Genomic DNA, 27873 nt, shown 5'->3' on the forward strand with positions numbered 1-27873 from the left:
TCGATGGAGTAGAGCAACTCAGTCCCACCACAAGCCACCACGCATATTAATGGAGTGTGTGACCCTTTGGCTCCCAATCACTGACCGACAAGAACAAAACCCACCCGGGAAACTTGGGCAAAAGCCTCGATCCTGTGTATCAATCCGTGAATCCGTGAATCCGTGTGCAACCCTACCGAGTCTCCAAATCTACCAATACGTACCTGTGTGACCTTGAGAAGCCTTGTGTGAACGAACGGCCCCTGATATTCGTGCAAGAGCTTATGATGCGTCGCAGGCGGCCTTCAGATTCGGACGAAGAAGGTTTGTTCATTTCCTTCATGGGGTTTATTTCATAGACCATTACTCAAAGCGAGATCGGTTAGAGACAGACACCGTTGAATCTCTGATATATCGTGTCGGATCTAAAGTAATTTCTCGAATTTATGCGTCTGACCCCACTAAGGATACAGCAAATATCGAAAAAGACTTAAGCGATCTAGCCTCTCTTATACTGCTCGAGATTCCGCGGAATGGTGACAAGCTGATAAAGGTTCTTTCCAGATGGTTTGTTTGTTTCAAAACGTTTTACTTGTTCCCAGCGTGAGAAACATTCCAGAACGGGTGGTCATTTACGCCACGATGGTCGGACTATTGAATCTAAAGAACAGGAGTTTTGTGAACCAAGTAACTTTAACTGGAAGAGAACATTGCGAACTCTTAGCTTATTGAAACTTTACAGCGTGATCTGAAGGATGCCGTCAAGTCGTCCTACTTTGAAGACGCCAAATATATAGTAGGTGCATTGTTTCCCACTTTCCTAATCTTCCACAGCTTCTGTTTTTAGCGGTGTCGATCAACTGCTTCACGGTCACTGTTAATTCAATTTTGAGCCTTTATGAGAACTTTGCAGAAGTTACCTTAGACGTTGGACGCAGTTCCCAGTGTCGAACTGACTGGTATGCCTATGCAATATTGTACAGTCTCCCTTACGTAAGTTACTACCTTTCCTTAAATTCGGGTGTTGTTTTTTTAACTCAAGAAGACAGGAGAGCGACCTGGCTTGTATATTCGCCAGTACAGAAACCTCACTCGTCTAATATCAACTGCCAAAGAGAAGCATCCGTTTCTCCTGTTGACGAGGCAACTTCTGACCTTAGCTTGCTGTAGGCAACTTTACTGTCCATTTTTATATAGCCACTTGAAATAAAAATCAGAAAGGGGAGAAATGTCTCTGATCCGTGATCATCCAATCGCTTCCTATCAGCATAACAAATCATTCCAGAGGTGTCCACGCAAACCCAAAAGTGGACTTCATCATTTTGTTGATAACCATTCTTGAACAACAGGTGTAGAAAGGACTCTGATACATTACTACGAAGTTAAACAAATCTTATGGGTGAATCGTCACCATCATTGACAGCATAGCATAAATTTCCAATGCCGATATTTCGGTACCGTACAGTTATAGTCTATTTGGAAGCCTTATTCTGAGGGAAAAGTGAAAGTGGATGGGGAGGGGAATTAGTGCTACCCTGACACAGACCGAGGTGTCTATATCTACAGACACTCATTCAGGCAATGTGGGTAGAAACTGATCGCAATTACGCCAGGGACACTGATTGGCAGCCACATCTTGCTTCGTCTCCAACCGGGCATTGGTAAAAACAACCCCGAACAGCCTGAAATCTTGTTTGCTGCTCTCAGGTCGCTGTTTCACGGTCCACCGTAAGACGACGAAGTACAATTGACGCCATGTTACGACTGTAATCCATCTGATCATCCCATGTTTACCCTACTCGTCACGGGTCCCTTTTTTGAAAACGGACAGGATCACCGATTCTCCTCAGTTCTCTGGGATGGGCTCCTTTGCTAAAATGCACGGAAATAGATCAGACAAGCGCTGATTGAGGACTGTGCCCTCATCTGTGGACAATACGGGTTGAAGGTTATCTGGATGAGGAGCTCAGTTGTCTTGAGAGAACAGATCCACTCATAAACTTCTGAAGACGTAAGGGGTTTCAGGACCGCGGTCTGATAAGTCGCCGGGGCAAATGATTGTCGGTACCGGCTGGAATATTCATTCGATATTTAGTCAGTAATACTGTTGTGTCTCAGTGCCCGAGTGCTCCTAGTAGCGCGGTGCTTCCGGCAAAAGTCCCAGCACTGAGCGAAGAGGTGGCGATCTCGTTTCAGCACGAATCGGCATCCGATGGTGGAGCACTTATAATTTCCCAGAAGACTATTGTGCCAGCTTCTCGGTTGTAAGCTGTTTGTCGGCACCTTACACGACCCTAGAAAACGAGGGGAGAGACGGCTCCGGATGAGCGCATGGTCCGTATTCACAAATCTCTTCCTAGACGAGCGTAGTCGGCTGGTAGCGATGTGGTCGATTTGGGTCCGTGCTTTGCATTGTGTTGAAAACACCGGGTGGCCGGGTGACTTTGGTTATTACGGAAGTTAGTACTGCGTAAGAACAGTCTGTCAGCTGGTTGAATGACTCGTTCGCCATTGTCTGTGCCTACCGATTTGGGTCCATGTCGACTACCCAGTTGAGTTTCGGATGCGCTAGGTGTACCACCTTGTGTATTCCAGCTTCTGGCAACGGAAGCGATATCTGAGCCTTTTGCCAGCCGTAACAGGGTGTTCAAGTTGTCACAACATTTGTTTTGGTGGTCGGTTGGGGCGCCAAAGAGATGCGCCAAAGAGACAGTCAGCAACTTCCCCCTTGTGAGACTCCCCCATGGATGTTACCAGATGTACCCCACAGACGTATCACAAGTAACCCGAAAACCATTGATCTGCCCCAATTACCTCCACTTAGACAAGCATACTGAGGGCACTCGCCTGCCCGTTGATTTCACGGGGGACTCAACTGAATCTCCCATTTAGGATAATCTTCAACTGGATGTGCTGCTTTATGTTTCAGTTGGTATGATATTCGAGATCTCGTGGTATATTTTCACAAAGGATACTACTTACAGGGTTGCTGACGATCTGTTTCGCCCTTCTTTGGGTTCATCAGGTAGACGCGGTCCCCGAGTCTCCGTCAACTTGAACACGAAGTGCGCAGATTTCGACATGCACACTAATCTACATATCAATTTGGTCCTCATGGGAGACTCAACTGAATCTCTCTTTTATGATATTCTTCCAAATTCACTCTGCGACATAGGCTAATTTGGTTGTTCATCCTGATGTGTGCACAGTGGCACGGAGATGAATTCCGGAAATATTGCTGACTGGTTGCAGTTGATCTGCCCTATTGGATTCCAGTGCACGTTTTAGTAGTACTTCAAGTTATTCCTCTTAACTGTACGGCCTCATAACATTTAATTGCAGCATGGTTCGTTCTAAATTGAAGTCTCTCTTTAAGTCCTCCGGTCGAGCTAACACGTCATTTTAACTACAGTGCTCAGTGATTATGTGAGCAGCGAGATTCGTTTTGTTGTCCGAAAATTCAGTTTGTTGTCGTTGTTCTTTTCAGAGTGCACAGGCCATAGCGACACAAGATGTAGCCGCCTTGACTGATATCTTAGGAACAATCGATGTTTATATGACGTGAGTTTCCGATGTCACTTTCATTCGTTGACTTTTTTGGCGATTGCGCTTAAAATGCTCGCACAATCTCAAATATTGTTGGAGTGCATCTTTCCAGAGCTTTCAGCCATGCACTTTTCATTCGCCACCAAAGGTAGGTAAAAAATAATTGCATTCTTTAGCCGGAGGTTTGGGCTGTGAGAACGGAGACATTCATACAGCCAGTTCACTATAAGGCTGGAGAACAGAGGGAGATCTCTGAACTAATAATGTCCTACAGTATGTCCGCTACATGACCTGTTCTAGTATTCATTACGAATCAGGTACAACGGAACGGTAATCTCTTAGGGAGATACATGAAAACTCCAGAATAGTCTTGTTATATTTTGCTCGGAATCAATGTCTTTTTAGGGATTAGCCATTAGCCGTTGACAAGCCATTTGGATCTCCTTTTCCCGATTCAGGGTCGGTACTCATACTATTATTTATTTATCTAGTTCATTGTGTTCCAGCGCTACACGTGTGCCTGGTTTCTGAGGCTAGACATGTGCTCATGGTCAGAGAACTTAAAGCCTTATTTTCGTCCACATGATCGTCCACTTCTGTTTCGACTGGTGTGAACTAGTCACGAACTTAGGGCAACGGATACAGCACTTTCTTTAGAGCATTCAGTAACAGTAACTATGTGACCGGCAAAATGGTTTTCGTCGAGTAACTAGAGTTGTTTTTACTCTGTTTAGTACGACTTACAAGGCTGATTAGAACCCTCATACCTCACAGCTGGTGCCACTAATGTGTGGGTGTGGCTCCAGCCAGGAAAACTGGTGGCTTCTGAGTAGCAAGTTCGTTTGAAGGATTTGAGTATTATTTAAATTTCTCATTAAAGCAAACGATTGTTCAACTCCAGAAACGTTCTAATTGTGATGGCGTCCGATGTCTTTTTTCGATGACATTTCATGTTGACGTGAACTTTTCAAACTCATCGTTTTCGTTAATTTCAATGAAAAAAGATTTTCATCGCCAACGGAACGTTAAAAAACGGAATTAGGGGAGGATTACCCAGTGTGGTCAGCAGGAAAGCAGAATTNCCAGTGTGAGCAGCAGGAAAGCAGAATTGGATTGGGTTGTTCTGGTGAATGAATTAAATGAAACTATTCCATGCAGCCAGCATGGTCATAAGTGAGCTTGGGAATGCATGTGTGGGCAGGTCATGACACTTGCCGTGGACCTGTATGGGGGCGAACCTTGACAGAATTCGGTCGTAGCCTGTTGTTAACACGTAATGGAAGGTGAATATTAATGTTGCCGTAACCGGATCTAGTTTCTCTCCGTGGCGAGGCAATTAGAAAGCGAGTTTTCGGTTGTGCAACCAACGCTTCCATTGGAAAATGTGTCCAGCACCAGAAGCTGCGTTGGCTGGGATATGTGTTGCGTATGCCGGACCATCGTTCGCCGAAGTGAGTGCTGTTTTCAATACCCGTTTCAGAGTGCTAGAAGCACAGAGGTGGCCAACCCTTGACCTGGCAGAGGGGTGTGAAAGAAATCACGAAACGTTTGGGTGTTGTCGGTGCTACTCGCCTTACAGAATGGGGACCGCGTGATCTCCACTGCGCCTGTTACATTGGAGTGATGATATCTCGCACTGGATTTCTGTTGCTGATGTAGGACTGATGTCGATTTTCCATTCTTTGGATTCTTCCATAGCTTCTGTTGAAGGATGCCATCTGAACTGCCCTGTAAAGTGTTCAGCACGTCAGCCCGAATATGATTGAATTATCATTCTGTCCTTTCCACCAGTCGTTTCATCTTTTTGGTTAGTTGACCGAATCAGCTGGAATAAGGAGTGGTTGTGTCTTGCATCGAAAACCTTTTCCGTCTCCTGCACTGTCGTGATCTATCAGTGTTTTCCCTCGTTTTTCAAGCTTTTGATTATCCGGCATTTGAGGACCTTCGCGCATCATCATGGTGACTTGTTACCACCGTGACTTTTTCGGCTTTCCCGATCTCGACGGAATCCAGTGTTCATTTTTTCAGGCCCGGTTGCTTGGGCAGGCCGAAATTTTACTTTTTAACTACCTACTCTTTCTTCAACCAATCTTCACCGTGACTGTGCGTTTCAATCAGCTTTTCAACCGCATTACTTCGGTACTGTTGATCTACTGAAACCGGTTGAGATTCAGTTATCCTGATTCGACATGCATAATCCTGAGAGAAAGTAAATCATTGATCCAGTCCGGCCAATGCCGAGTCAATTCGCTTATCCCAGAAGGAGCGGTAGTCTTTGAATTAGGCTCTCCATTAGATAGACCGTTCTGCAGAACACTTCATGTTCTAGTTCAACTACGGTGCTTTGTCATCACAATTTCCAGCATGTGTGAGCGTAGGTCTTATACCTCAATCATCACTGTACAAGTAAGTGATGCCGCTGGTTCGCTGAAAAATGACAGGTTTTTTGACGACAGTGGACTCTCCTCGGAACTGTCCAAGTTTGATGGCGACACTGTTGATAAGACTGGTTGGTTTAACGGAATCTGGATACAAGAATACGACCCTACTTGTTGGACAGTATCGTTCGTATTCACATCTTCAAAAAATGTCAGGAACCCGACCATTCGGAGATCGCAATCATCATGGCTTTTTTCCGCAACTTTTCTAACTTCTATAATTGCTGGAGTCTAGAATGTCTAGAATCTCGAAACGCATTCATTTGCAAGTTAAGATGGTGCTGATGCCAGACTTAACTGGACCCCAGCTGAATCTTGTTTTTACGGCGTTCAACCGAATGTGCTGCATAAAGACAGCCTGATATTCGCGATATCGTATATTTTCTTTCCAAAATGTCGCTGACCTTCACGATAACCCACGATCGGTTTCGCTCTTTTTTCGTCAACTTACCACACAGTTGGCGAATTACTATTTTCATTTGCAAATCAACTTGATGTTAAAGTGAAACTCAGCCAAATTGCTCGTTTATGATATTCTGCAATTTTCATGGGTTTTCGTGGTATCATTTGTCATTTTCATCCGTCCAACATGGTTGCTTGGGGCTTATCGTACTACGTGTCTCCATCTCATATTAATATGCGTCAAAAGCGCATGTTTTCATTGCGCTTGGAGGCGCGAATCTACGTCCGAAGACTCCGCCCACTTCATTTCTTCATGATAGCTATCTCCTTCGTACACAATACGGGAATGCGTGTTTGATATCTCTACTTATGAAGAGTCCACATACTGAGCTGGAATGAACTGATTCAGGTTGAATTTCCTGATTTTCATTGCGAACATATGTTCCATATGTAGATAGAATCCTTACTTGTACTAACACAGGTGAGAATGCTAGAGAGAGAACTAGTTAATCTTGCCACAAAAGCACAATTTTCAGCCAAACGTATCAGGTTCTCGGTATGCACACGCGGTTGTTGCATTATTTCGGTCATTTTTCGGTGGGAGAGAACGATAGTGCTATTTTGTAGACAAGCACTGAACTCAATAACATGGATGACCAACTTACGAATGTTCACTATCCGATCATGCGTCAGATATCCTATGGCAATATTTTAGGGGGATGCTTATAAGGTGACTATCATCTTTGGGTGACGAAATTGGTCGTTATGACGAGCGTCATGAGCCTTACTATTTCCACTTACTTTCATCGGATAAGTTTGCCAGTATTGGCTGTTACGCACGATCAAAAAGGATCATCTATAACGTTTTTACTAAGTGGTTTTTATTTTCATTGTGCTTCTATAAGAGGTGTGCAGTTGACCAGGAGTGCCTAAAAAGTTCCAAGGAGGTGAGGATTTCGGACAACACCATTATTCAGCCGTCCGTCTGTCCGTCCTGTTACCACACGTACACGAGTCTTTGCCCTTTAGTCGATTCCAATACTAACGTTCTTATGACTTTTCGACACAATGACAACATCACTCTGCGCTTTCTAAGTGTTCCCTCATTTCACTGACGAAATGGATTGCCTTCTTGAAATAATCGAGAAGATTTGTTTCGATTGCCTGTCTTGATTAACTCATTTTGGACGGTTTGGTAACGTACCCTTTTTTTCCTGATTTCAGAAAGCGACAGAAAAACCACGTTCCCTTATTGCGCGTCTGGGAGACCGACGATCCTCATCCTCAGGAAGATGTGAGTTTTTGTGGTCTAATTTTCTTACTCGTCACCCTTGGTGAAAGAGGCTGATAGGTCAAGTCGTTATTAAACGTGTGGTTTACAGGGGAATAGGGGATTCATAGTCAGCACCGTTCCGTAAAACTAACAAACACGGATGTGAGTACAAACACGGAACCTGTAATAAGGCAAGAATCGATGCTTACACGGATAAAACATGTGTGAACAGGACAAGCAGTGGCACTTCAGATATAGAAGTGCTACCGTGAGTCTTGAAGTTAATAGATTTCGAAAAAAAAACAGAAAGTTGCAGAGAATTTCAGAGACGGGTCGCTCTGGATGAAACGACGAAGCAAGTTGCTCTCTCCGGTTGTAAGGTACTTAGTGTTGAAAGGGCATGATTCGGGATACCACAGCAACATCCCATAATTTTATGGATCCGGGGCAATGGGGAAATATTTATGAGAACAAAAAAGGAAATTCTATTTTATGGAGTCTTAAGTCGCGATTAATTTAGCATGCGGAGAGTGATTTAAATTGTTAAAAAAAACTCGACCAGAGTGAACATTACTGGGAAATGAGGTTGAAGTCAACAAAAAGTGGAAGACTGACTGGCAGAGGAGCATGGAAACATGTAGATATGTGGCTGAATCGGAAGAAGCCCAATTGTAAATGTTTGTCAGATCGTCCTTCTGCGCACCGTCGATATGTACACGGTCACTATTGATCCGGAGTGAGACTGGTCCAAAGGGCCGCATATTGTGCAAAGGCGTGAACACAACCTGAAATCGGATAAGAGTATGAAGAGTGGCAGTCATTAAGATAAAGGACGAACATACAGATTGACGACTAGGGGTTGTAGTGAATCAAAGAGGTAAAGAGGTTGATCCGTGGTCGGTTTTCTGTGGATGTTGAAATCGCCAGCAGTGGGGTCTTAATGTGCATATATCCGAGGTTGACACTCAACAGAGGACAAAGACCGACACCCAAGCGGACAACAATCGGAGGAGGTTAGTGGAAAGAAAAAAAGCAGAATGAATGTAAGCCATTAAAAACGGTATAATGGAACAAACGACATTTTTTTAATATCTACCTGTGGGCGACGTAACAGTTGGGTTGGGATATGGTAAGAGCAGATAAGCTGTTTCTGTTACAGTTCAAACTGTGGATTTTGCAGAGCTCAGCTCTAAATCTCCACAGGGAGCAGCCAACTTTTCTGTTTACTGGTTGATGGACTGGCATCCCGACACATGTAGGACTCTTATGGTTTGGACGTTGTTGCTTTTCTGGACGGCAATATCAGTCATCTACTGGTTTTGGGATAACTCTTTTGTGATAATCAAGAAAGACTAGCTAGACTGTGTTCATTAGACCAAATAGCTGACAACTCGATCTTTGACAAGAGGTGATCAGTAGTGGTTAGACCAGTAGTGATCACAAAGCGTAACATACATAGGCATCAACGTTTGTAATGTAAGTTTTTCGCTTCTGAGATGCAAACCGTTCAGCTGTAGCACCCTTTCGGTGCCTAACTGCCATGCCACCCGAAGGTTGCACGAGGGCTGGGATACTGCCAAGTTGCCCAGGCCTAGACAGGGAAGTCGAGAGGCAGAGGTCGGGCTCAAACCACGGACCTTCCGGTCAGTAGATTCGCCCTCTAACCACTTGAGCCATCTCTCCCATTTCCGTCTAAAAAAGAAGCACTTAGCTATCGCACGAAACAAGCTAGTTAGTTGGTCCGCGAAAGCCCCCTGAGCTGCAAAGTTAGGACGGGATACATCAGGTGTTAATATCGTTCGCAATCATCCGTCCGTTTCCGGGGCAATCGTCTGTAGCCATTACCCGAATGACAGTCAGTTATTAGAGCCTCCACTTAAACATCATTTTGCAAACGTTGCCTACACGGGCCTGTCGCAAACGGCTAAAAATATATATGCGGTTGTTTTAACTAATTATTGTACTCGCTCCAATGCGTTAGTCTCGAAAAAAAAACTCGCGAACAAACGGGTGCAAAAATTACAAGGAGCGTCATGGTATTTAAAGCACACTTTTGACCTTGAATTCAAGCTGTCCGATCGGCGTTGGGTGAACAGTCATTCCCGTCGACCGTTGCTTCTATGAAACGCCTGGACACTCATCATCGTCGACCTTCGCTTAAATGACTAACTGCTTGACCGTTCAATCGGAAGCTGGCCTTTATGGCTCAGGTCGTTGAAGGCTTCCCTGTTGCGATTTTGGTGCAGTTTGAGAGTCTCAGTAGGTTTCGGACATTGTTGGTTTATTTTCAGGAACCTCACCTTCCTGTCAACGGTCTACACTGTTAGTGGGTAATTATTGGGACATCAGGGATAACGATGGATAGGAGAATATGGCAAACCGTTGATTTCAGCCACGCCCTTTACGAATATTCGAGGTCGACCTTTTGGCGATGTTTCTCTCACTCACCAACAAGCTCATCGATGTACCGTCGGCTGGAAGATGTTTTACGGGCGTGATTCGGTGAGAGCAAGCGACATCATCTCTCAGAAGTGACGATACTAATTAGCGAGTCCAACTTAAAAGTGGTATGAAGGAACGTCGCACAATGAGGTTCTCTCTGATCGTATCGACGAACGGTTCCTCTGTAAGCTTAGCGGACATACCCTACCCATCTTTATGGATGTTGGTGCACCGTTGCCAGCTACCACCTAGGCTTATGCTACTCAAATGTTGTGTAAGTGACATATAGGGAAGTGGTCTTTTGCTCATGTTGCCTTATCGCTCCCTTTGTGTTCCCTTCAACTAACTCCCTAACTTTGTGCGCTTATTTCAGTATTTGGATTGCTTGTGGGCGCAAATTCGGAATATGCGGGCCGGTGGGTGGCAAGAGAAGGTCACTTGGCGCCTCTACGATTCCTTTCCAAGTCTCAAGGAATTGGGACAACCACACCATATTCCTCCAGTACGCATGGGCTGTTGATATTTCATGTTATATTATCGACTGAAAACTTAGTTTGTTCCGCAGCCTTTGTCTTGGTACTGGTATTGCCATCCGTTAGTCTTCTCGAATCGGCACTGATTGCTATCCACAGTTTTTGTACTACTTTACTGAAGCACCGTCGGCTCGCCGATTCGGTGTCCTTCATAACCGGTCATATACGAAAACCTTACTTACCGGTGCTGAAAACCAATGAGTGAAGCTATGGGAATGCATTTTCGCTCATTGTATAACTTTTTAGCTGGTAACCACTATGTGCCATTGGTCGGTACCGTCATATCAGCCTTTTGAACTGTGCCTTCTGTTCTTGTATACGGCTAGGTATAATATATTTTTTCAAATGCCATCGTACGTAACGCTATGAGCGTTTTTCTAGAAGACCACAACAAACAGTTTCGGGTGATCTCCAACTTCTCAATGGCTCGCATGTATCCAAGCTGTTGCATTCAGGTTTCAGCTTTCCCTCCCAATCTTCCCAACGAAAGTTCACTGACACTTCCCTACTCACACATAAATTATGTCAGCTTCCGCCTTCAATGCGTAGTTTTATTCCCAGATCATCAGCCAGTGAAGCTGTGGTAGCTGTAAATGGCACGGTTTTTGCAGCTGAAGATGATGATGACCTTCGACTTCTGCATGGTCCTATTTCTCGTCGGATGTGATATCATCTCCTACGTATGTTTTGCTATTTTCTCTTCAACTCAATCCTCTCATACTTTTTTGACTGGCAGCTAACTCCTCCAGATTATGACCCTGAAGTCGCTTATCCCATGCCACGTGTGGTCTTCCGCATGTTTGACTACACTGACGTGATTGAGCAAGATGACGACAGTGAACCAGTCCCGGATGCAGATTTGGCGCTTGGTCAACCCAAATCTAAGGAACCGCCCGTCCTTCCAGGCGCCCACACGATTGAACGTTTCCTAATCGACGAGCAGCTCACTATTTTAATGAACAATCTGAGCTTCAATCGGGTTTGGTGGTAAGTTTTATCCGATACCCTTTTTTCAGTCTTTAAGTTTGAGCATTTTCCAAGCTTCGACGTTAAGTTTTTCACATCACCACCCTGCTTATCATCCACTACCTCATTTGTGATCCTGGGTTTTCATGGCCAGAAACTTTGGCACTTAGTGGACTGTGAGTTGTCATGATTCTTGTCTGCTTGAAGGTTGCAGGAAAGCAGTGTACTTGGCAAGAAAAAAAACAATTAGGAAGTCAAGTACTGAGCAAAAAACCTGCTGACGTTAGGGCTCTCATCTGCCTTCACTATCTTAGTACGTGATAACGAAATGATAGATCGTCTTCCTGACAGCTGCGAGTAAAAATCGGATACAGATGGTGAGGACGAATGTGAGGAACAAATGGGCTTTTATTCGATCACATCAGTCAACCATCGATATGAACGTTAATTTTTTGAAGCTGCCTTGTAAACCATTAGTGCTTATTTGGGACATCTCACTGTTCCACGGTGGTGTGCCCACTTCAATATATATTTGTCCGTCTGTTAAATTGTTATCTGCTAATGTCCTAACAAGTAACGATTGTCAATTCAGCGCCAAATCAATGTTGAGTCTTCGCACGCGAGCACGTGTCGCTCTTGACTACATGATTGTCGAGGTCGTCTTTGCCGGCATGTTCAATCTCCCTTATCCACCCGTGCAGCATGGGAATCTTCTCTTCTACGGAAGTCTTCTAATCCAGCTTTGTCAAGAAGCCAGTAACAGCATGCCACTTGTCTTAGCCCAGGCAACTGAACTGCTGTACGAACGGCTTAATACAATGAAACCCGTCTGTATAGGCAGGTGAGTATGAATCTGTCTCCACGTCGCATTTTCCTCAGTTCTTTTTTGGTACAGTGGTCCTCTTGAGAAGAGCCCATCTTCTGGCAAGTGTTAACGTTTGTTTCGCTCGTAACTACCTCGGCTTTTCGGATGTAATTCGATTGGTATGCCGCACTGCCAAGTCTAGGGAATGCATGACTTGGAAATTTTCCACTACTCAGTTAACAAGTAGTCAGTTTTGTATGTTTCTAGATCTCATGGTTTAAAAGACTCATTATCTAGGCTACACAGGCGCAAACTGGATGATACGAACCGTTAACGAATGGCGTTGAGGAGAATTTGGGGTAGCTCAAGAGCTGATTGGCACTTCCTAAGCGAAAGTTCACGGTCAGAAAACACTTTTTTGCCTCATGATTGTTCTCATCCAGACAGTGAAAGGATGAGATAGCTGCACAGTGTGGTTTTTTGAAAAGAAACTTGAGAGTATACTAAACAGACCGTATACCGTTGGTGATACCTAGTAGATCCCCAGTTGGAACCCGTTGTGTCCTCCAAAACTATAGTACCGTCAATTATGGAGCCAGTAGCTTAATCAGAGGTCTTCCTAATAAATCCAATTATACACCAAACCAATTGGAACATCGTTCCGAGCTATTTTCAGTGTAATTTTGTCGTCTGTTGGTCCATTCGGCTGGGTCAACTGAAAAGTGCGTTCATGCAGAGGAATTAACAGCTTGCCGAACTACTCGCTGGTCTGGGAGTAGTCTGTAAATGGACGAAGTCGTGTCAGCCGTGCTTCCCTCCTAACAACATAAAAGATTTATTTGTTGGGAGTAATTATTCTCATTTGACACAATTAGATGGACGCTGAAGTTTGTTGATTTGACTGCTCCGTACCCCATGTTCCCCAGAAACTCCTTCAGCCTGACAGTTAACGGAATAGACCTAATTGTGTTTCAGTTTCCTGAAAGTGCGTTTGGAATAGGCGTCCCGTTTTTCTTTCATCTTAGTGTATGTACAAGCCAGAAGCTGGCTATTTTTGAAAGGTGTTACGTAAACTGGTACCCAAATCAACTTTAATTCGAAGGTATCTATGTGACATCATCTTGGAACTCGATTTAATTCGGTTGCTGTCATCAGTATGGTCACTTTGTAGGTAGGTGTGTTTTAGCTCATAGTCTTTGAAGAAATCCACGCGAAATCCAGGCTTATTTTATGTCTTCGAGCTCGAGATATCTCAGTGGTTAAGGCGCTAACCACTCTTCAAGGAGTAATAAATTGATCGAAATAGAGGTCTGTTTTTGGGGGGAAAGGAACGTGATATTGAACCTCTTTTTACCGAAAAGTTGATGATTCGGTTTGCAAACTTGACCGTATTTCGTCAAACTGCTCGCCTATATGGTGGAAGCCAGTCTGCCTACTATTAGGCTACTTTTGATCATAATTTGTTTGACGGTTGAACAATGTCCTCATGTTGCCATCGAGGGTTGCGTGTTTAACATCATACCGTGGATGATATTCTGTACGTTGCGCACACGTCTTCTGATTAGCAATCGAACAACCATAAAAAAGACGAGGCGGTGAATAACATAGGACAGCAGACTCATTGCCCACCTCAGTTAATGAGCTTTCACGAAGGTAAAATTTTTAGCTCCAAATGCTTATTTCTCATTTCAGATTAACTCAAATAGAAAGCAGTTGCCTCACTCAGACGTAAGGTTTTTTCAAGGCATAACTATTTGGCTCAAGTTTTCTTCATTTGACACGGGAATCTAAGGATTACATCACTCTCTGCCAGTGGGCGCATCTCCTACACAGAACGGGCTACTTTGACTAGGTCCGTTTGGCGGTTGCAGTTAAGATAACAACCTAGTTCGATATCATCCCCACTTTGGCACTCTTTGTGTTTGCACACAGAACACATTGCAGTTCAGCCTAAAGTTTTTGTGTAGGGGCGGCCTTTCTTTTCTCATCGATTTCTAGCTGACTCTCTATGATAGCGTTTTTCCATTGCCTGACTGGCTGCGCTGAGATCTGAGTATTAATAAAGGATAGTCTATTTCTGAGATACACTCATTTGCAAATCACTTTGGTTTTGCGGGAGACTCACCTGGAACCTAGCTGAATCTGTCGTTAATGATGTTTTCAATTTCTATCCATATCTCGCAGCTTCATCGATCCTTTTGAGGTGCCATGCTATATGTGGTGGCATTTTGATACGCCTTTTGTTCCTCCCCCAAGTGCCCTAATATCTTTCCTACACATAGCATAGCATTGCAACCTCAAATACTCGTGCACGAAATGCTAGACAATCGTCAACATGTTTAGCAAGGTGAAGCTTCATTCATCAGTTTCTCGACTTAGATGTGCACACAATTATACGGCGGCGAAATGATGAATAGGCGGTTTACCTCTTAATGAAATTTGAGTGGAATGCCCTCTAAATAGCAGCACATGGTGCGTCCCTTGGGGCCATCGTAACTCAGTTGCAGTGTCCGCAGATTAAGTTATCCTATAACAGTCGTAGTCTCCACATGCATATCGTTTAGCTACCGAGTGCCGAAATCATTTTCCCTCTGATCGATGAGGCCACCATCCTTGCCTATTTGTTTTGTTCTCGTTTTAGAATGATTGAATGGTTTTCATACCATCTCAGCAATTATCAGCTACAGTGGAGTTGGCGCGAATGGTCTGGAGCTATCTCTGAAGATCCTATGTCGCCCCATCGGCGACTCATCACTGAGACGTTTGCTCGGTTAATCCGGTATGTACTGTTATCCGTTTTCGCCTACGAAAATTTAAGCTTCATCTCCTTCTGCACAAACTCTTGAGTTCAATGAAGAACAGGATCAACCTTGCCAACAGAGCACGTCCCATGTAAACTGTCACTTCGATTGTGCACGTGTGGTGTTATAAGCTAGTTTACTGCAGCATCGGTGTCAACACCGATGTTGCAATCTCGGATGATGATGATGATGCCAGGTTAATCGAAAGTAACACCATTGTCTAAATGCAGTGATTAGCTGTTATTTAACGGCTTGAGGTGAATCTACAAAAAGGTCTTATTCCCACCCTACTCAGGTATTTGTATTTTCTAGGTACCCAGTCTAGATGAGACTTGTACCGATTTAGACCACATTCCTCAGTTTCCAGTCAAATGCGAAGATGAAGGGTATGTTTCACCGAGAGTGGGCCTAGCCACACAGTCTATTCATCAACGCCGTTCACCTGATGTGACTTCCCACATTGTGACTTGCTTTTCACTCTACTGTGATGTCCAGATAAATCCGTCTTCATGGTAGTGGCGTAATCCAGCCATAGGGATGCGCTTTGGAGAGTACACTCCTCAATGAACTACCTTCTGTAACCGAATATTTTCCCATACTATACGAACCCTTCAATGTCATTCGATACAGTTTGTTGCTTGTTATGAGTCACGCCTTGCCCACCTATGGTAGAACTCATATTCTCTCAGATCTGTAATTTGGAGGATAAGGATAAAGCATTTTTGAAAACATTCTCGAATCGGACCGTGAGAAGTCACTAACACTCCGACTTTCCTTGACTCCCCCCCCAATTGGTTGAAGTGAAGGTTGGGGTCTTCAGTTGTCCATAGGAATAGGTGGCAGACTAACGAACACGCAAATGACTGTCAGGCAAGATTGCCCGAATGATAACTGCCCGTGAGAAAGACCCTCCTATGTCTTGTGTTGATCGTTACTGTCGGAAGAGAGTCTTGAGATAAGTAGTTTGACCATCTTATCAATGTTTCTGTACTGTGCACTTTGACCCATTTCTGCTACACAGCTCCAGCCAACATGGTGGGTTATGAAAAATCATCATATACGGGTTACTTTTGGTTGCGCAATAGTCTTTCGTTCTGACTTTCAAACTGTACAAATATCCTGGTTGTGGATGGCTGCGGATTTTCAGCATTTGTATACACATCGCTTTGTTTGAAGATACCTCCGGTCCAATTATTCTAGTTGGTTCACACCAAAAAATAGGAACGATGGTTTCTAGTTTCGCTCTTATTAGAACTAATCAACAGTGTATATCATTGACGTGCTGGGAGTTGAACTCTGGGCATCTGACACGCAAGACGAGCTTCCTTCCACCACTCAGGTGCGTCTAAAGTGCGCTCGCATCACATGCCAGATGTATGGGTCGAACTTTCGACACGGCTGCGGATATACACTGCTCATGAGCTTTAATAAGTGCGAAACCCAACCTCTCTTTGACGTGGAATGGCGTCAGAACAGGAAGACAGTTGCTCAAACAAGATTAATGTGAATGTAACTTACATCTATGTGCCTCCAACCCCTTCTAGACCGAAATGGCGTTTAAGAGTGGCTTTACGGTTCAACAGCATCCGGATTGATCGAACCATCTCAGTTTTTCTGATAGTGGGCATCAGCATTGTCCTCTTTTTATTGAGTATGTTTTTTTCTTCAGACGCCGCGTCAACTTCCATTGTTCTCCTAGGCGCATTTCTTTACTGGTTTTGTTTTTCGGTCTTGATGTTTACGGCTGTGATGTCTTGTACAATTCCAAAAGGTTGATATAACAGTGTTTCCACTCGGTGGACGGTATAATAAACGGGGTTTCCAAACGATCCTCAGGTCTCTGTAAATTTCCGGCACCATTATGCGATACCGGGTCAACAACAATCTCCAAAGTGTTATTCTTTCCTGGCAATCATGGCCTGTTAATATGCGAAGTTCATGTAGTCGTACAAGCGCCAGAGGTGGCACTTCAAGCAGACTTTCGTAGGATAATTTCACGAAAATCGTGAAACTACTACTTGCTTAAGTCAGCTACATCGGTAGTACTTCATTTTTCTCCAATGAGAGACAACTTTCATCCATCCACTTCTGTGCTCTATCAATCTGAGTTCGAGAATTAACGCGTCGTTCTTCTTTAACAGGCGGAAGCTTATAGTGATGATGTGTTGAGATGCACTTCTTTATGTACATGCCATATGCCTTCTAGTAATAACAGTGGTACATTTCGTATCATATTCTTTATTAATTCTGAGCCACCCGTTTGTAAAATGAAAATGGATTAAGCACAAGGCGATTAGTTGATCCTAGCGAAAACGCAACTTCTTTCCATGCATATTTCATGTATTTGCTTGCGCTGTTTCATACAAATGTTACTTGTGTTTAAATTCCAGCTTTTCATACTATGAGAACGTAAAACGGTTGTTGCCAAAAGTTTTCTACCCCCTTCTTCCTCCGCAACCGGTTGTCGTTAATAAGTACGATGCAAAACCAGGTAAGTCGAACCAAATGCTCCTAAAGCCTTTTCCTTCAGTCCCCAAATGGCTGTTTTCCCAAATCGACCTGGCATCAACTACCTTATCCACATCTTATAATAGTATCCTAGGCTAACCAGGACTCCAGGAAATTAATTGTTACGACCGTTCGCTCTACACTTAGCCTTTTTTCGAGAAGAAAGTCATCACAACCTGAAATACTGTCTCATTGCTTTACCACTGAAGCAAAGAACTTTGAAGCCAACTTTGCCGAAATGATGTCATCTGGCTTTGTTCTAGATTGACTTGCTGCCTTAAACGTTCGATATCATTCGTACCATTATCGCGTGATTCCATTGGGCTCATCTTGAAATGAATGGGCGTGCTCACAGTGCACAAGGACATCGTACGATTTCAGCACAAATTCAAGATTGTGAACTCAGATAATTTGATAGCGAGAATGGAGAATAGGGAATGGGAAGCAGCGCACAATATTTCAGTAATGGCTGAGTTCTCAACTGTTTTTTCTGCAGCAGCAATATACATCCTCTCCATGTGGTTCTTGTTCGGCTGTGCAAAATAACGGAGGTGTGTTCAGGATGCCGCAGGTAATAAGGGTTGGTTAGCTGTGTTGGTGTATGGGTGTGTCAGGGTGACAATTGTTGACGTTCACACTTGTGGAATGCTAATCAGACCAACTTTATTGGAATTACAGACAACTAAATTCTTTATGATTAGAACGTTGATAGCTATCAGGTACCGTGGAAAACTCCCATCAAAAAACTTTGATGAGTTTGGGAAAGAAACCCTCCAAATTGCCCTTCAAAGGGGACCACCCGATTGATGAAGTTTGCCACAAACTCCGGCATAAAACGAATAAATCCGGTCGTGCTTGTTTTTGAAAGGAAATTAGTTCAATGATCCTGGGCGTGATCCACCAGCCCATTGCGTCTCGATTACAATCAGTTGTAGAAATCCTTGGAAAAGTTTGCCCACGGCAAACGAAGCGTCGGATTATAACATCTTATTCCGCTTTGTTGTTTTTCGACTACAAAAGATTCTGTATACACCACATGGCGCCTAATTTGGCCCGGAACTCGTAAGAATCTGGCCACGTTTACGTCAGAATACGTAACTCAACAACACGAGTCGATAATGGAGGAAAAACAAGGGCCATTTTCCGGCCGCATTGACAGCATGACGCGTTATCCATGCATATCAGAGACGCTTCCTTCATCACACCCACATGATAAGATCTCAGCACGCCTACCTGTCACGAAAGCAATGCTGGATAAGCGTATGCAACGAAATTTATGCGTACAACAGACCGACCCAAGCGATCGATTAGTCCTGCACATAACTACTGTTCAATATTTCTCATTCCGCCTGCTTCGGAACTGTACTGCCTAATCGAGTCCATCTTACTTCCATTTTAAGATCTGTATAATCGCATACGGCCGACAAGTATTACCTAAATGCTTACATCCTATAATGTGTGCCTTCTACATAACGAACTGAATTCTTAGTGGAGTGAACACATTTGGTTTTAGCAGGAGACTCAACTAAATTACAGGTGAATTTCTTTGTATTATTCAACTGAATGTGCGGCTCAAAATAATCGTTCAACTGCAACACTTTCGGTGCACAGGTGCCACACCACACGAAGCTTATGATGATATTCGAGTTACTGTGGTATATTTTCCTTAAAGGGACGCTACTCATAAGGTTGTCACCGCAACGCTGACAAGTGATAATAACACTTACAGAAGGTACAGGGATGAACAAGCTATTGGTTTCGATAATTCCTTACATACAGTTATTGTGGTTCTAACGTTGAAATGTAACTGCCAAGTAGAATACTTCGTTTCACGGGCTCGAAATAGCTTATTGGTTAAGGCGCATACTTACTGACCGGAATGTCCATGGTTCAAATCTGATATCCGCATATCGACTGCCCCTCTCTAGGCTTGGGAAACCCGGCAGTATCTTGGCCTTCGTGAACCCTTCAGATGGCATGACAGCTAGACATCGCAAGTGTGTTACACCGAGACCACGGGCTTAGATAATTGGGCCGAATCCACCAACATGATGTACATTGGATACAGGTAGAGTGAAAGTGATAGTGGTCAGTTTGTGTGTGTGTGAACAGCGTATTCGACCACGGTAGTGAAGCATTCGTATTGAACAGTGATGTTGTGCTGTCCATGATGCTTATGATAATTCGAACACGGGAACTGAGGTATGTGTACAGAGCGTTTTTGACGGCACAGGAAAGGGTCATAGAATTTGTTGACAATGGCCCCGGTTACGGAGATAATGTGAGATTGTGTCGACCTGACTTGGTGTGATTGCGTTCCTTGAAGTACCCGAAAAGAATTGGTAGCGTTTTGATGAATTGCTGGTTGACTGCACGATCTATGGATACACTGTTTTCACTAGTAAGACTGGATGGTAGGTATATGTTCCTTTATTCTAACTGAGATTCCCTGTCGTCCGATATACGCTGCAACAGCACGCTTGGGATGTGGACGGGCACTCGGTCTTTCACGTTAGTGGATAGCAATCGCCTATTTGTAAATGGCGCATGAAGCGTGATAGCAACGAACGTTTTGCTTGTGGCCTTCTATAGTCCATGCCTGATCCAGTCTGTCTGCAAATCACGCTTGAATGGCAGGTTAAGGTTGCGGCGACCCGAGGCTTCGGCGACAAAATACGCAGAATAAAATTTCCTGGAACGCTGTTTCACCTTCGGGTATTCTGTTATAGTTTTAGCTCATGTAGTAGTGCAAACTACGAACTAGGGTTCTCTTCTGTCCCTCGGGCACAAAGCTATCAAAATTGATGTACTATCCCGACCGAGTTGACTTTTTGTAAATGTTGTGCTTTAAACACCCTTGTTCGCGTCCGATTAGTCCCAAATCCAAAGCGGGAATTATTATTATCCATATCTTCTTCCACAATGATCTTGACAACTACTGACACAGGTGCCGACGAACTGGTTCAGAAATGATGGTCAGCACCTTTGCCATGAGCGATTTGGTGAACTCTATATGGGTCACTGCAATTTCGGTAAGCTTGGAGGGACGAAGTATAATGGACCCCATTGGTTCAAACATTTAAAAGCCGCGTCCGTAAATGAATAAACATACAATGACGATAGTGCCACGGATCACAGACCATTAGTTTCACAATCTGATTATCACCCTCACATACGAGAACCAAACTTAGTGACGTTTTCTTTTGCAGAAATATATCGGTTTGACTAACGTGCACGAGTCCTTTATAGTAAGCTTCCATTTTATGGTTGCAATGGGTCCAAACGATGTCATTTTGAAAGGGTAGCTGAGACCTATTCAAACTTTTTAAGTAGACTTGTTCTTTGCAACAATAGTCCAGCAGTCGGTTTCTTGAGCCATTTCTGTTTTACCTCGATGCCTCCGATGTACTGGCACAAAGGGAGGCCGTGGAAGTTGATGAAGTAGTGGAGACTGAACGAGCATAACTGTCAAACATTTAATGAACCATGAGGGCTAACAAGCTTATGTCGTTCAAGACATCGAGAGACTTCGAAGCGCACGCACATGAGTAAGCATCTCTCCCAATCTCGGACAGATGACGTATTTTGCATTCGTATTCTTGTTTGTACAGTTTTCTGTTTGGGATTCGTTTTCAGCGTACATTGTTTCTATTTGGTCCGTAGATTTGCCTTCAGCAGCTGCATTCCACCAGGTTCTCAATGCAATGCGAGCTAGGTCTTCTGCTAGTGACGTCTTGAAATTGACCCAACGGGTTTCTGACCTAGACCGCCTGCCTTCACCTTCTGCTACTGAAGATGACGAAGTAGAGCATGAAGGAGGCGTGGAAAGCAGCGAAGATGAAAGGGGCGGCCCTGCTTCGGACGAAGACATGAACGGGACTGAGGGTGCACAACTAGTGGACCGTGCAAAAAATCGGCCTCATTTGGTTGCCCGACGTCGTGTGTTTCAAGCTTCCCAACGCAAGGCATCGACAAGTGGGGGTGAGGAAAGTCACGGTCCGGAAGGAGAACTTATGTCGTCCACCGAGACAACAAGCCAACTCACCGACCTCTCTCACGGTGTCACCAGTTTATTGACGGAACTGTTCTTTTCTGCCCTTTTCATAGCTGGGCACAAAACTATCAGTCACACATTCTCTTATATAAAAAAGTAAGTCACTTTAACCGATCCTCCCATTGTTCTACCACTTGGAATTAATTACCGGCTTTTGTAACGGTTTCACCTCCGGTTCGATCATGTAGTGACTAGACCAACCTCTCTCGAATAAGCAAATGAGTAACGCATCTTCGGGAGCAAATGCTTATTGTTCTACGTTCTGACAACGCCATTCACCATGAATGTCATTCCGGAATCGCCTGTTACATCAGAGTACGCTAATCGCCACCGTGCACTATGGGTAACGCCACATGCTGTCTGTACTCAGAAGCCTTCCGTAATTCACCGCTCCAAGTCCCGTTTTCGTCTGTGTATTCATCTTTTTTGTCTCAGCTACCTCTGAGTATGATTATGCAAGACCTAACCAACGTAGCCATTACGCTTTTCATTCTGACGTTTAACGTAACGAAGAAAAAGAGTGAAAGCGAACATCTACCCTAATCCCATTGGATTTACCATTGTACTGGTTTGCTTGCGGGTAAATTAGTCTGGTTTTCTAAATAGGCTTTAGATGTGTAAATTGGAGACCCTCAAGCTTGTCTTTTCACGTGCACTCATGAATTTTACCACTCGGAGCTCAGGTACCGATCCATTTTTGAGAGTTATCTGTTTAAAGACCCTCTCCTGGAGGGGTTAGCTCTAGGTGACAAGGATAACGCCTGTTTGTGCCATCCCGAGGATTGTGGTCAATCACTTCTGTGACGGGGAACCGTGAATGAACTAAATTTCCTTGAAGATTGCAATTTATTCATTTTGGCTCATTTCCCAGCCGGTCCTCTGCTGAATTTTGCGGCAACGCACCTCATCACTAGGATGGTCGAATCGCATGGACCGCAAAGTAAATAATAATAATTAGTCAGGTGTAACATCCTTTCGGTGGTTAACTAGCATGACAGACCCGAAGAAGCGCGGGGCTGAGGTAATGGCAAGTTGCCCAAACCCGAACAGGAGCAGTCGAGATGCTGGGGCTGGGTTCGAATCACGAGCTTTCCATTCGGTTTTCTTTTGTTCTAGTGAATAATGACCTAACCCATGGGAAGTAGTTTATGTGTGACATTTTCCCCTATCCTAGTCTCAGGTCGGCCAACTACGCTTGGCTCGCGGTTTCCACACTTTAGCTTCGTGAAGTATCTTCTGCGCTTAGTGGACTACTTCTTCTGAAAGAGTTACATTAGTTAGACCTGGTTTTTTACATTTCCTTACTCTTGACCACTTCACAACTTACTTAACTCCAAGTTGTTTCTGTCTTCACCCCACCTCCTCAAAGATATGCAAGTGCAATCCACACTATTGCTTCTACAGTCGAAATTCAAGTCGAGGCCCTTCACGTACTTCAAGCTGTATGGATAAATCACCCACAGATGATCGTTATTATCACAGAACACATGTGTCGGTCTGGTCTGATAGATCCTGAAGCTATTGTGCGGTGGGCCTATTCTCCTATCATGACCTCGCTCTCTGAGATCCCTATCGGATATAACCCTGCTGGCGCACGACCGCGTATACTCGAGTGAGTTCTTCCCTAGATTAGTGTTTGAACTATTCAGACTTTTTCTATCGTCATCTGTGTTCAGCCTATCCTGCTGGCTCATTGACTATCCGATATATTCACCCTACAGCTTCTATGTGTGGGAATGTTTGAATCGAACCTTCATGANTGTAACGCGATTACAAATCGCCTAAATGCAGCCAAGGAACTGATGGAAACCGAAGGACTTCGGGTAAGCCGATTTACATTTTACTTTGACCATACAGTAGTTTCCTATCTAATGTCTAAAATATGCTAACACTAGTATTGTGAGGCTGATGGTTGAGGTACTGTGTAGAGTGAGTCCATTCCGCAGATAATCTGAAGCTGGGTAACAACTTGTGATATTGATAGTCCAGTTTTTTGAATCTGGTCTTTCTGCGGTATTCACTTGTTGGGTCTAAGGAATCGGTAATTTCAACTATTCTGTCTATGTGTACAAGCGCTGAAAACCCTAGTTTTTGTGATATTTTGGCATATGTAGTGTAGTTCGAGTTTCAACTCCCCAGTAAAGCGTACACATTCTTATGTTTACAGACACAAAGTTCAACCAGCGTGCCTCATAAAAGACACGCCGGAACAATACGAAGGTAGTTGGTATACTAGTAGGTATACATGTAAAAGCAGGCGCAGTTGCTGCAGCGTTGAGCTACAAGAATTGCAATCATCAAAACGTGCTGCGAATCGTTCTGCCAAAAACTGCGAGATTGTCAGTTGTTTCATTGACACCCGGGTCAGTAGAGCGTAGGACACAAACAGGCTTTAATAAAACTGGCTTATTTTGCCGATGATGTGCCGAATAGGAAGCTTCTGTATGAAAGATCATCCAATATCATTAGTCAGGAAAATGGGAAGCTACGCAAGATCTCTTCTGTTACTGCGTATTCAGACGGGAGGGTGTCCCGCCAGCCATGGGGCAACACATTCAATGAAGTGTTTTGAATGCCACCCGCGAAGGATTGCGGGTTGTAGAACAATCGACACTTTTTGGCTGAATAAGGCAAATAAAGAATGGGCTCTTCGAAGCCCTCATTTTTTTGTCAATAGAGTGTTTCATCTGAGCAGCATCAATTTACTTCTACTTCTGGATATCACCACATGCTGGGGTCATACAACGCAGGGGTATTCCAGAACAAATAACTATTGTCTCGGCTTAACGGCCGATGTATCCTGTCAACGAACTCTCCAAGAACTTATTCAAATCTCTCAGTTGTTAAGCCTATCAGACCCCATACAAACCCAGGGGATAGATTTTCAAGCATAACCGTTGGAGCGTTTCTTCTGCCGCAGGATCGTTAGCAGTGCTGTTTCTATGGTAGCAAAGGATTGTGCCACGGAGTATCACGTAAGAATGACACCTTGCACGTTAGGGTAAGCGAAAAATTCGGATCGCATATGATCAGCTCACGACAACATCGACGCATTTTGAATGAAACGTTGTCGATTCACCAGAAGCTTCCGGATTGGTCAACACTGGGGTTGAGCTGGCGCAGAGACTGGGAGCTGTGCGTCACTCAAGCACACGAACGCATCAAGAGCTTCTTTTATCTGAGATAACAATAGCGATTCTGTATCTGATAAGTTACGTGTGTGTGTGTGTTTAATTCCTCTATGCATATAACTCAGGTACGCAAACGTTTTCTTTTTACCTCGTCCAGGGACGTAGCACTTAGTTTAACTGTAGCTTCTGCAAAAAGCACACTGGATCTTACAATACCCTTTCATTTGATACAGCAGTAAAGAAGTGCTACAAAGGAAGGTTTTAGCCGATTCACCACGAATTCTCAGATGTCTGTCACAGCAGATGTATTTGGGTTCTGGCAAGTAATTCTCTTATGAGGGGACTGTTGTGTTTTATTGGGCGACACTATCCAATAAGCTGCACATTTGTGCGTGCTGGGTTTATCGAGTACCTCGTTTGCATTGTTGTGCTAGTCAACATATGTTTGCTTTATTATACTGATTGCTGCCAAATCAATTTGTTTTCTCTAGTCTGTCTCTCCTGGCTCTGAAAGAAGGGATAAATCTCCAGACGATGATGATGACGATGACGATGAAAATGACAAGCGCCAACGATTGGGAACTAGTAGAAGGCTGGATAAGCGGAATGCAATGGCTGGCTACGAAATGGTCTCTTCAGAAAACGAGGAGGATGAGGATGACGCTTTATTTGGTGGTAAAGGTTCCTCAGGCAGCCGAGTGGCGCGATTAGAAGAGGCGCGATGTGAGGCTGTTCGAAGTCAGTGCGCGGTTATTACTTTGCTACTGCATCGCCACGCGTGCCTTACCTCTGAACTGGCCGCTGAAATTGCTGGCGATGATTTGGATATTTCTTCCGTCTCCAGATCCTCGACTGCACTTCTGCATAGTTCCGGTCTAAAACTGGGTCTGTCAAAACAGGCACTACAGCATATCGCTTTCTGGCTGAAAGGGAGGCTGGTACAGGTTGTTTTGGAGGTATGCGGTTCGATTTTATAACTGCTTGGATTCGCTAATGAGATTTTTATCCCGTCTTTGTAACACGACAAATTTTGAACTACCGTCTGTGCCGTTAATTGTCGACACTTGCTCTAAACGTTTGGTAAGCTTCCGTGTTTACGTTTTCTGACCCCACCAACTCTTGAAAATGATATAGGATTCACATAGATTTGAGAGAATTTAAAAATAAACGACGTCCTGGTTTCCATAATAATGGACTGCATTCTGTTGGATTACAATTCATCCGTTTTGTTACGCATTGAATGGGCAAAGATATCCAGTCTCGTCAAATTTGTTTATCTGCAATAAATATACCACTCATGCTATTTGAATTTGATCAGATTTGCCGCCTTCAGTTCGTTGCAAGCAACAGAACAATTAAACGCGGGCCAAACTGTCACTCTTACTATTCATCGTGTAACATTCCGGTCCCTAAACGTTTGGCACACCACCACACAACTGCAGATCATTATAAGGTCTGCTAACTTACGGACAGTCATACAGCATGCATTTATTTTGTACTGACAAACAGATCATTTGTGCCCAAGCCCCTCCTCTCTACCAGTAGAAATCGCACTAGAAGCTCAATCCAGCATGGGTATTGGTGGCACTAAAAGTTGTGACTGTGGGCGCTAACAAGCAAAGGCTTTTCACAAAAGCCGATACCAATGAATTCAACACTGGTGCTGCGTTTCCCTCCTATAAGGTTTACCATCCGTTTCCGCCAAGCACGCTAAGTAAAATCGAAGTAACTAATGGCCGAAAATTCTCTTAATCGGCTCTAAGTTCCATAAGCACTTGAGCGAACTATTAAATGGACCGTCGTTCCTGTCAACTGTTAGAATGTTGATTATGCGTAGCTGAGTTGAGTGCACAGGTTCCTGAATAGCATAATACTGTGTCAACATCATCATCGACAATAACATCAGTGTTAAACACTGATGCTTCACTGTCGTACAACAGGTGATTATGCCATCGATACTGTGTCACATCATCATCGACAATAACATCAGTGTTAAACACTGATGCTTCACTGTCGTACAACAGGTGATTATGCCATCGACAGCCCAGTCAGTGAACCCTCGTAATATTTCTAGAGATTAACTGCGCCAAGATCCAACATTCTTCTATTCACGGGGCCCACCATTTTACAGCTTAAAGTTCCGTTGATTGGGTGCTAAGTCCGGTGAAGTTACGGCATCCAATAAATTGACCGGATTATCTGACGCGATTTCTTTTTCTTTGACGACTCACGAATATCATACTTCGGCGAGGCTATTGACCAAACTCCTGCAATGGTAGCCAAATGCGTTCATGATGCTTCCGGTGTTTGAGATGCTCGGTGTGACTATGGCTTTTAACCTCGGTTGAAACACCGTCACCTTGTGTGTACATCAGTGCCACATACAAGGTAGTTCAGCCTGAATGACCACGAATGCTGGCCGGTGATGAGCTAGTGGCGTCACACTGAATGGTAGCCGGCCAGCTGGTAACACCCTGTCCACAAGCCATTGTGAGTGCCTCCATGCGTTTTCTGTGCCTGTTGGACCGACAATGTTTAACATTGTCAGCTTCTGAATTACGTGAGAGTGAATGTGCTAGACTTCTTATGTGATCGCAAGCGGTGAATCGATCTATTGCTAATTTCACCTCCGATAATTTAGTATACAGTGAACCAACTGCGATAGTTCGGTCGTTGAATTTTATTTTCTATTGTTTTCCTCCGCTTTCAGCACTGTGATCAACTGATGCCCTATCTTGACAACCTGGATGAGTTCATCTGTGGTGCCCATCCTGAAGTACAAGATGTGTTCCAACAACTGCGTGCACTTCATTCGTAGGGTGGATACCCGAAACCACCGGTTTCACCAGTCTAACCTGGTTCGATCAGATGGGATGGCTACTTTTCACTGCCTTTTCTCATTTCGTTTGGTTTGTTCGCTCGTGGAACCCATCATTTCCAGTCGTGTAACGTGGCATTCTATCCTTATGGTTTTAAGATAATGTATGCACTAATT

The 27873-nt window shown here is 44.1% G+C and overlaps 1 protein-coding gene across 1 annotated transcript; it reads left to right on the forward strand.

The window, feature by feature from the left end:
• Window positions 1–266: 266 nt before the first annotated feature.
• T265_10968 (hypothetical protein) lies at window positions 267–27873 on the forward strand (the record flags this gene model as incomplete). The annotated part of the gene is made up of 17 exons (XM_009177495.1): window positions 267–303; window positions 339–546; window positions 582–666; window positions 722–775; window positions 814–972; window positions 3467–3540; window positions 7590–7659; window positions 10454–10582; window positions 11350–11600; window positions 12172–12420; window positions 15026–15163; window positions 17576–17676; window positions 21357–21843; window positions 23117–23270; window positions 23469–23570; window positions 25370–25834; window positions 27589–27873. The coding sequence occupies 17 exons, from the start codon at window positions 267–269 to the stop codon at window positions 27694–27696; spliced, it is 2871 nt and encodes a 956-aa protein (XP_009175759.1).

The sequence above is a fragment of the Opisthorchis viverrini genome, assembly GCF_000715545.1.
Source record: "Opisthorchis viverrini unplaced genomic scaffold opera_v5_427, whole genome shotgun sequence".
NCBI classification, from domain to species: Eukaryota; Metazoa; Platyhelminthes; class Trematoda; order Opisthorchiida; family Opisthorchiidae; genus Opisthorchis; species Opisthorchis viverrini.